Source organism: Elephantulus edwardii, unplaced genomic scaffold, assembly GCF_000299155.1.
Source record: "Elephantulus edwardii isolate Elephantulus edwardi_28Jun2011 unplaced genomic scaffold, EleEdw1.0 scaffold00653, whole genome shotgun sequence".
Classification (NCBI taxonomy): domain Eukaryota; kingdom Metazoa; phylum Chordata; class Mammalia; order Macroscelidea; family Macroscelididae; genus Elephantulus; species Elephantulus edwardii.
The window spans coordinates 23454-34517 of NW_006400403.1; the positions used below are offsets into that span (position 1 = coordinate 23454).

The 11064-nt window shown below is 43.6% G+C and overlaps 1 protein-coding gene across 1 annotated transcript; it reads right to left on the bottom strand.

Annotated features, from left to right (window-relative positions):
• Positions 1–1973: 1973 nt before the first annotated feature.
• Positions 1974–11048, bottom strand: LOC102845993 (transmembrane and coiled-coil domains protein 3-like; the record flags this gene model as incomplete). The annotated part of the gene is made up of 3 exons (XM_006903406.1): positions 1974–2276; positions 8660–8795; positions 10663–11048. Coding segments are annotated over 3 exons (825 nt in total), but the record flags the coding sequence as incomplete, so codon positions are not given.
• Between the last annotated feature and the right edge of the window lie 16 nt (positions 11049–11064).

The following is an 11064-nucleotide window of genomic DNA, read 5'->3' on the forward strand; positions in this document are numbered from 1 at the left end:
GTTTTAAAAAACTTGAATCTGAAATTATATAGAGTTGAAAGTTGTCCAACGTTGTGGATATATTAAAAGCTACTGGATTGTACACTTAAAAAATGTTGTATGAAGCTCAGGCACGCCCAGTTTATACTAAACACTATTCTATTCGCTCTAATCATGGCACGCTCGGTCACATTTTTTTCCAGGAGATTTCCCTAAGAGCAGCTATTTGCCAAAAATATTGCCCTTAATTTGAATTCTGGTGATTTGAAGTTTTCTGAAAGAATATGCACACCAACAGGCCTCTGCGGTAGGAGGAGGGGTCCAACAGCAGTGCTGCCGTGGAATCTGCTGGTTTCCTTTTTTGTTTTGTATGACATAAAGCCAAGTATCTTTTGGGCTGAGGATGGTGAGTGAGTGGTATCCCCTAAACAGGTTAACTAACATGTTAACTAAAGATGTTAACCAACTTTTGGCTGTTTGCATGGTACTCGGAGTGTGGTCATACTATTCCCTCAGAGCATCTTTTCAGTACCCACCACCATCAAGTCATCTTTGAGGAGCACCTGGTGGATTTGAACTGCCAATTTTTCTGTTATCAGCCTGACATATTAACAGACTATGCCTCCATCAGCTCTGACTGAGAAAGGCGGGCAGTCTCCTGCTGTAAATATTTACAGCCTTGGAAACCCAAGGGAGGGCCATGATGAGATGAAGCCAGCTTGAGGGCCAGTGGGTTCAGTTTTTGGTTTTGCCTGGGAGATGTTTTCAGTAAAATCAGGTAGATGGCAACCTTGGTTTTATTTGGCAGCACTAGATCTTATTTCATTCGTGCTGGTCTTTCAAGTCCTGCTCAACCTTCCTGCAGATGAATTACTCTCATTGATCTAGCCACCATCCAGTCAGGCCACACATCCAATTTTCCTTATGCTTCTAGCGGTCACTACCTCAGGTCATTTTAGTGTGGTGAACAGATTATTGTTGTCCTTGTGAAAACAAATAAAAAGACAACCAAGCAACAGGGGCATTATTTGCTTCCATTTGCCAGAAAAAAAGTTTTGTAATCCCTCACAGACTGACGCATGAAGCGAATCCCATAAACTGATTCGCAGCCTCCAGGGAGATTTCATCACAGTTAAGATCTGCCCAAACACAAGCTTTTCGAGTCCTGCATACCGGACTCAAATTGAAGGTTAAAGCCACAGTCTTAGGAGGGGATGAGGCAGCACTTTGGCATGCTGTGGAGGTGGGACAAATGGATAAAGCCAGCTTTCCAGTTCCCCACATCTAATGCTCCCCTGTTTCCCCACTCATAGCTCCCTGTGCCTTGCCATGTAACGTACAGCAGAAACCCAGCTGGATAAACAGGTGTGTTGGATAAACAGGTGTGTCTCAAGATTTCCATGCTACAGAGTCTCACAGTTGATCGTGGTGGACACTGGGTACAGCATGGGATCTACAGTCGCCTGTGAACAAGTGGGCTGGATCACACAGGGACTTGCCGTAGGCTACAAGTCTCCACACCGCCAAATCCTGCCTTTCTTCATTTCCCCAAGTCGTGCCACAAGCTTGCAGCTTCTAGGACTCGAGCAAAAGAGCACTGGTGGCAATAATAAAGCTCAATTTTGATAGAGATTTAAAATCCTTTTTTTCAGGGTCATGAATTGTGCCAGTTGCACAATAACAGAGGTTATGTGCTGGGTGAGTCAGGTGAGTGGGAAATCTCGTCTGATTAAGGCAGTGAGCAGTGCGGGGAGAACTCGGAAACAGATTCACATTAACTGAGCACAGGCAGGAACTGGCAGCTGCTCCTGACTTAGAAGAACTGCTGCTATTTACACCACACACAGCCCCAGGCCTTCTTGTAATCTTGAGTCGGCACAAACATTAATGGTAAAATTTGGTAGTATGCACAAAGTTTTCCCTAAAAAAAACCCACAAACCCAACCCCTAAAAAAACAAAATTGGAAAGAATCTGAAGGTAAGAACCAGTGGCTTTAGCTTGGTATTATTATCCGTTCTATGGCACACAGAATAGGATCCCAATTTTTACAAAATATAGCTAAGAGAGTCACAGCGGCGAAGGTGCCCAGGATGTGGAGGCGGCTCTTCATCATGGGTGAGACCAAGTTGGCAATGGTCGACACGCACACCAAGAGGACAGTCATGAAGGCCAGGATCACGTTGATGCACTTCCCCAGGAGGACTCTGGCATTCACAGTGTCCGTTTGCAGGGCCTGCTGCTCCTGCTGATGCAGCTCCAGCTTAGAAATGCGAGTCTGGTAGGATTCCAAGGCTTCCTGTGCACAAGAAAGAGACAGCAGAGATCAAACACCATGGAGGTCACGGGGGAATGTGCACAAGGGCCCAGGGCTCAGAACGCCGGACGCCCAGGAGGCTTCAAAGGGCCGGAGTCATGGGGACAATGATGATGCCAGTGATAACAGACGAGCAAGGCAAGAACCCAGGGTTCATTTTCTCGTGGTTCCTATTACTCCAGGACAGAACAAACACAGGTAGACAGCCACAGATGAAGAATTATGGTTACCGTACATTCAATTGCATCTGCTTAAAAATAGACGTTGCTAGGAGAGGCCATTCCTTGCAGAGGGACATCATGCTTGGAAAGGTAGAGGGTTGGTGAACGAGAAGAACTTAAATTACATGGATTGACAGTGACTACAGCAATGGGCTCAAGTGTGTCAGAAATTGTGAGGATGGCACAGGATAGGACAGGGTTCATTCAGCTCTGTTGTTCATAAGGTTTCTAAGGGTTATACTCAACAGCACCTAACAACAACTCTCAACGTAGCTGGGCCATGAACCTCAGTACAATATAATTATATGATGTGTGATAAATGCCAGCCTTTTATGGCACAGTGGAAAGGAGCTGCACTGTCAACCTGAAGGCATGTGGTTCAAATCAGCTCTTCCACAGGAGAGACATGGGCAAACTGCACCCATGGGACTTACAGCCTCAGAAAACCTCCTGGAGGGTCAGCTGGGAGTCAGTTCCGATTGAACAGTATATAACAGCAGCAACAGCAGGATGTCACTGAGGCAGTTACATAAGGATGTTGTCATTCTCCTTGATGGGATCTAGTAAGTAATAAGGGGATTAGGGTGCCATGCAACATCCTTAATTAGATGCCAGCCCTGTGCTGATGAAAGGGGAGTTTCCCTGGGGTACACCTGTAACACTTTTCTCTCAAAAGAGACAAAAGGAGAGATGAAACAAGTAGACAAGATACACACTGAGAAAGGCTCCCTCTAGAGTCAGCATTTTGAATTTGGATTTCAAGACTCCTGAACCATAAGAGAACAAAGCTGTTAGTCATCCACATGTGGTATCTCCAGTACAGCAACAATAGATATCTAAGACAAGGGTTATCAGAAGTATAAAAATATTGATACCATGTCTGTTGACACCCTGGCAGGGGCCAATCCGAGGAGGATGGGGTTCTGTTCTATGACACTGACTGTCTTCAGCATAGCAGTGTCTTCCACCGTTAGTCCTTAGTCCTATGCTTAAGTCCCTGGGTAATGCAAATGGTTTACACTCATCTACTAACATGGAGATTGGTGGTTCAAATCCACCCCGTGGCAGAAGAGAGACTTAGTGATCGGGTTCTGTAAAGACAACAGGGAGAAAATCCTAGGGAGCAGCTCTACACACAGCTTCCAAATCCCACTGGGGGTTTTATTTCCTCTGCGTGGAGTTTGTGTGTATCAATTTTTTAAAGGAGTCGAGAATGCAGAGAAAAAGAGAAAGAATAAGGGAAGGGCCAGGATTACGTAACACAGGGGAAACCACGCCTCCACCAGCTCTTCGAGTTTATACTCCTCAGACAAGGCCCTAAATTACATCCTTCTCTTCTGTAGACCTTGTACACGCCAAGGCTTCAAATACAAGACGACTCCCAAGTGCCTCTCTAGCCCAACTGTCTCTTCTTAGATTGATTCCTAAATCTATATTCCTCTTTGACATCTCCATTTGAGCTTCGTCAAAGCATCTCAGGTTTGACATGCCCATGTATGGTTTTATAGATTGTGTTCCTTTCCATCTCTCTGACCCCACAGTCAATCATGTTCCCCTCTGCTCTCTCTTTCTCATAAAAGAGCACCAGGATCCACCCAGTTCCTCACACCAGAAGTCATGTGAGCTTTTCATCAGATCCATCAAGCAGGCCTGTTGGTGCCACAACCACTATGTATCTAATCAGCCCCCATCTCTCTCCTCTCACGGCCACCATCCAAATCACGTTACCACAATCCCCTGCCTGCAACAACCTTACACTCTTTTCTCTGAACATCCTCCTGTCCCCCAAGTCCATGAAACCACTGTCCACCCAGAAGTCCAAGTGTACTTTAAAAGACACATATTTGATGTTATTCCCTACCATGGTCCTCTGAGGCCCGACATAGTCCAGACCCAGTCAACCAGTCACGTTTAACACTCTCACCATCATCAAGGAGCCCTATCTTACCCAAAGGCCTTTTCCCATGCCATATACTCTGCCGCTGTTATGATCATAATGAGGCAGGGTTAGGCAGTCATGAAAAGATGTGGTCATTCCCTGTGATGTGACCTGCCTGAAATGTTCACCTCTCTTTTCTCCTCTCTTCAATGCAGGATCTTCAATTCATTAATTGTCATTTCGTGGGGGAAGCCTGCTGTGTGTCACTGGGCTAGACCAGGTCTCCCGTTGACCATCCTCCTTTGGTATGAGGTCACAGCGAGACAGGGCCCATCCTGCTGTGCTGCTGTTGTGTCCGGCAGAGAGCTCAGGTGCCAGCACACAGCAGTGACTGAACAGCTACTGCATGATGAAGAGCCTGGGCACCAGCATTAAGAGGCCACGACTGGGTGGTGCACATTATGCCGAACTGCTAACAGAAAGGTCAGAACTCAAATTGACCAGCTATACTGTAAGAGAAACACAGGCTGTCTCCTCCCATGAAGAGTTACAATCCCAGAAACCTGATGCAAAGTCATCAGGGGTCAGCACCATCTTGGGTTTTGGCTTGGTGGGTGCCGCCCATATTAAGATGTGAAGCCAAGAGCAAAACACCTTTGTGCCACTTTGAGAGAAAAAACCTAACTAGAGGCAATGCAGTGTGTTCCTTTAGCTCACGCGTCTCTTATCTAACTCATTTACCATGGCACATTTGCTCAATTACATGTAGTCATCTTTTTAAGACTTTAAACAAGCATAATGGATCCAGCATTGATTTTCTTTCCTTCTGTTGAATATATTCTATGCACCAAAGAAAAGGGTTTTCTGTTACTATAGTAACTTTAATTATACTGCCACAAAGAGAAGGTAAAACTTCTTCAGATCCTCTCATGCCCACAGTGTGCTGGCTTTCTCGAGTCCATTACAAATGGGTCAGGTGTGTCAGAGCTGGTGAGGCTGGCTCGTAACAGGACAAAATTCAGAGCCACTGTTCACAGGGTCATTATGAGTCGTAGTGGCCTCAGTGGCACATAATAACAACTACAGTGACAGGCACAGCCCCCAGGGAACAGCGCTCTTTTCAACTACTTACAGTAAAGGTTTACTCTGTTTTGGGCATGAATAGAAAAGGTGAGTGAGAAAAAAGAAGTATAAATCTATCACTCATATTCATCAATATACTATTGGGGAGATTAACTGCACAGATCTTAGAATTGCTTTAGAATATTCAGCACTTTTGGGGGGGGCAAAATGTAAAGCTCAAGAAAATAAAGGGAGTATTTTTACACATTTTTAATTGGGAATAAAAAAATTTTAAAAAATACCAAAACAACCCAACAAACACAAAGCATAATGCTAAACACAACAATAAAAGCATATCTTTGTAGAGACACCTTAAGTCCCAGTAGCCCTGCCTAAAAGAGGAAAAGGAATAAGAAATAAAGATGGAGTGGAGCTGGGCCAACTGCTTGAAGAATGCAGCTATTCCACAGTGTGACAAAAAAGAAATGAACTAGCATTTGCTGTTAGCTTAGTGTTGCAACATCTAACCTTTCTGAGTGTGTTGTGTATGGCTGAGTTGGAACTGATCCATAGCTGACCCTCCAGTGGGTTTTCAGAGGCAGTCGAATGCACAGGAGGAGACTGCCCATCCATCTCCCACAGAGCAACTGGTGGATTTGAACCATGTGCCTTTGAGATTGTAGCATATTTTCTTGCCACTAGACCACCAGAGTGGCTGCCTCCCTTTTTTCGAGGTAGAACTAATTAATATTTCCATTTTGTAGAAGGAGAAACTGACTGAGGCACCACAAGCTTATTTATCTAGAACTACACAGAGAATAAATGGTGGAGAACAGATTCTAACAAAGAAAAACACTGTTTTAGTCACTAAAAAAGATACCATCTTTGCATATCTGAGCTAGATTGAAACTAGAAACTCTTGAAATGAACTCCTGAATTTTTAAGTTCCCTTTGTAAAGTCCCTCCCTTTATCTGACCCTTTCACTTCAAACATGTACTTCTTAAAAAGGGAAGAGTTTTATTCTAGATTATTTTTCAAATAAAACTAACTTTAAGTTAACATTCTGACAAAACCCAAATATCCCAGACATGTTCTAAAATAATGTCTAAGGCACTGCCTGAACTGGGTGCCTAACAATATTCAACATATAATTAGATTCACATTTTGCAAATCCGTCAGTGGGTTGCTAAGTCTCCTAGCCCAGAGCCGGACAAGAAACCTCCCAGTTAGTTGTCTTCTGTCCCAAAGGAAGGTCAGTAGTCTTTGGAGGCAAGCCCCTGCTATCATCTCTGGTGGTCTGGTTCCCAGAAATGTCCAGGCTAAGTTTTGGCACAGGACTGGCCTGCAGCACACATGAGAATAAAAACAGGCAGTGGGACTCTAACTTACACACTGGAGAAGAAATCTCTACATTTACGTTTCAACTTTCTCCTTTACGATGTGGGGCTTGAAATGGCCAACTGTCTTAACCGAGATAAAGAACTACTGCTGTCCTACAAAGCAAGTTTCTAAAACTGAATCTGAAGACTACACTCTTTTGTTAAAAATTAATAAAAGAAGTCAACCAAGCAGGCCAAGGTTGTTTCATTACAGCACTGACATCAATTGGAGGACAGAGAAATGAATGTCCCTTAGTTTCTAATGATGTGCGTATAATCCAACAACCTACATCCTATTTACTCCTCAGCTCTCACCTTCTCCAGGAAATTCCTTCACAAACTTTATTCAAAGACTATTTGGCGAGAGCTTGTTCAAATCACTTAATCTCTCTCTGTGTCAGTCTCAACATCTAAGAGGGACAAGAGGAACTACCTCATAGGGAGACTGTGAGGAGTGAAAGGGGGGGAAGTATGTCCAGTGCTCTCTGAGTGCATGACACACAGTACGCGTTCAAATGCTTGGAATTCTTAAGTAGATTAGAATATAAAAAACATTATGCTGTAGATGAACAAACATATTCAAGGCTTACTTAGAACCCCACTAGGAGTAAATGGCTTCCCTGAGACTGGACTCCAGGGTGTGTCAACACAAGAATGAGAATGCAAAGGCTCACTGCAAAGCTTGTTGTGTCTGAATCTCTGCAGCTTTCAGTTGTGCTATGCAAACTGACTGACTCCTGGCTGAGAAGTACGCTTACTGAAGGGCAGGGTTTCTCTCATATTCTTACATTTAAAAAAAAAAATGAAAGCTGCATAGTGTAGTGTACTGGGGGAAGAAGACTGCATAACAATGATTTTTTTTTTACTTTTCAAAGAAAAAAGCGAACTGGGGGGAAGGGGTGGGCAGAGAGGAAAGTGTACAGCAATGAATGAATGGAAATCCAAAGTCTCTGTAAACTTTCATTAAAATAAATGAAAAAACCCAAACACAGGCAATTCTGTTAGTCAAATGTTGTTGTTGTTGTTATGTGCCGTCGAGTCACCTGCGACTCACAGCGGTCCTATGTACAACCCTAAACTCCGCTCTGTCCTGTGCCAATCGCACTGTCTGACACGCCCATCCCAATTATCCCAGTAACTGAATCAATCCACCTCATAGAGGGCCTTCCTCTCCTGCGCTGTCTCTCCACCCTCCCAAGCATGATGTCCCTCTCTAAGGACCGGTCTCTCCTCACAACATGTCCAAAGTAAGTTAGACGGAGCCTCAGAATCCTTGCCTCCAAGGAGTCAAATACCCTAAAAAAAATTAGTAGTAGTGGACAGGGCAGAGAATAAGTGATGAGCTTGGGGCAGATAATAAATTCTTACTAAGTGATTTAAGTTGAAAGAACATGAGGCCTATCACACAGATGTAATGCCCATTCTTCACGCATGTTGCTGAGTGGCACCATCCTAGGAAATGGACATCATGCTGGGAAAAGTAAAAGGTCAATGAAAAACAAGAAGACTCTTGATGAGATGGAGAGATGCAGTCACTGCAACGATGGGCTTGAGCATGGAGGAGGTCAGGAGGGTGGAACAGGACAGAGCAAGCTTTTGATCTCCTGTTCACAGGGTCACTAGGAATCCTCGTGGACTCAACTGCATCTAACAACAACTATAACATGAGCCAACAGTGGAGGAGAATTGTTTGTACAGGGAAAACGTTTTGCCCGATGTATCGGAAATCCTTTATGGCTTAAGAGTCATTTATGTAGTTTGTTCAAAGAAATGAAAGTCCGAGGGCATCTTTTCTGAATGTGTAATCAAAACAGAAGTGGTACCTGGATGTCCTGAGACTGTTCGTTCGCCTGGTAGGCCACCTTCTCCTCAAAGCTGACCAGCTCCTGTTTCAGGTTGGCTGTCTCATGCTGATGCAAGTCTGTGAGGTCGTGGAGATGGTCTTCCAGTTGTTCGTACCTTTACAAAGAGAGGAACTGATTCTGAGTGTGACATTTCAACAGTGCACCCTGGAACAGACATCCTTTCTACTGTACTGCTGCTGGTGCCCTATGGCTTGTTTTCATCCCCTGACAAACTGCTCTTATTCCTGAAGGAAAAGAGAAGTCTACCTGTGGGAAGCACATTTATTGATGATCCTGAATCAAGTTCCGTATTCATGGCTTTAATTCTCACACTTCGCCTTTTCCCACTATTAACTGGTTGGAAAACTGGACAGGTCTCATCAGCTAATGGATTCAAGCTCAAAGAAAAGACTGCCCAGTATCCTGTTTGAGGCAAGAACCTGCTGACATCTGCAGTGGCTTCTCCCTCTTCTATCTTCCACACTGTCTATGTTCCTGGCTCAAGGTCCTCCAATGCCAGGGAGCCCACAAAGGAAGTCTATCCTTTTAGTACAGACTTCTCCTCTGGAGTCAACTCCACTGTTGCCAATGCTTGTGCTCACTCTCATTTGTCAGTTCTTGGAACTTAAGTGACAATTAGAAATTATGCTTGCTACAAACTAAAGATAGACTATCGGGAGATATTGCTAAATGTTCAAATGCAAAGAAAGAAAAGCACAGTTATCCATTCCCACCCTACCTCCTTAAGAGGGCAGGGATTTTAAACTTCATGATGTCTATCTTGAAAAGGCAGTACTGTTTGAGAAAGATGCCTTCACCTGGAATAACTGTGATTGATGCTGGTGGTCTAGTGGTAAGAAGCTGTGGTTACTGTCTCAAAACCACATGGTTCGAACCCACTAGCTGCTCTGTGGGAGAAGGATGGGTGATCTCCCCCTGTGCAATTTAATTCCTCTGAAAAACTGCTGGAGTGTCAGCTGTGGGTTGGATCAGACTTGACCACATGCACCAACAACAATGCAAGTTTAGATGCTTACACAGGCTACCTGAGACAATCATTAAGAAGTGAGGGGGGCAGGAGGCAAGAGAACTTAATAAAGGTCTAATGGTTCCTCTCAGTTACGATCTCATAGGTGTCAAATGATGGTGGTTTAAATAAACCGATTAAAGGTCTCAATAAAGCAAAATAGTAGATGGCTATGTCATGCAAATCACAAATATAACTACAGGACACATTCAAGCACAAACTGACCCAAGTGTATGCAACTGCATACTTGTTAATTAGTATAAAACATGCATGTAAAAATCATTGTATCCAAACCACTTACATGGAATTAAATTTTATACAGCTATAAGATAAAGATGATAAAACCAAAGCTCCATATGGACAATTTCAAGCAACTGTTTCACAAAAGAAAAATTTGAGAAAAGTCGTACTTCTAAATTCATATAGTAGAGTCACATCAGATAAAGAAACCATGAATAAGCTGTATTTGAAAGTTTAATGGTATATGTAATGGGTACTTCACTATTTATTCTACAAGATTAGACATCATCATACTCATTTTGATAAAAAACTTCTTCGACATGTTTTGATTGAGAAAATGAAGGAAAATCACCTCCTATAGAGGGAATGTTGTTGTTGTTATGTGGTGTAGAGTTGCTTGTAACTCATAGAGATCCTACATGGAGAGAAATAAAATACAGATGTACGAATTAATGCAAGGAGTTTTTAGAGCTCTATCTCCTGCAGGATTCTCAGCTGCACAAGGGTCATAACTTACCAAGTGTATTCTAACAGATTCTCACTTACAATGGCTTTTCTCAATAGTTAGCTGTTTGTTGCTAATGAGATAAGTCAAGAAAAATACTCGATTCCTAAACGAATTCTGATACACATTCATATTAAAACACATTAATAATGTATTAAGTTTAAGCTGTACATTAAGGTTCAACAGAATGCCAGTAGAAGATAGAAATACCTGTATCTTTCCTCTTGTAGAGTCTGACAAATAAAACTGTAAAACTGCACCTTCAGCGCCTCAATGTCCTCGGCCAGCTGTGTCTGGGTGTCCTTGATCTCCCTCAGTTCCTCCAGGGTCATGGTTATGGTGAGCCTCCCCTGGCGGTCCAGCGTGCTGGCCTCGCTGGCCCCGCAGGACTGGTTCCCATTGCTGTCAGCAGAGCTCGATGTGCCACTGGAACACTCGTCGTCACTGCCATATTTGGGTTTGTTTACAATGGTGGTGCTGCCTCCGTAGGCCCTGGCACTGGTCCCTGGCCGAAACTCTTCTAGGGAGTTTTTTAAGTGAGTGATGTTGTCAGCACTGCCAAACTTATTCCGGATCAAGTTGGCAAATTCTCGGGACTTGAGCGACACCCCC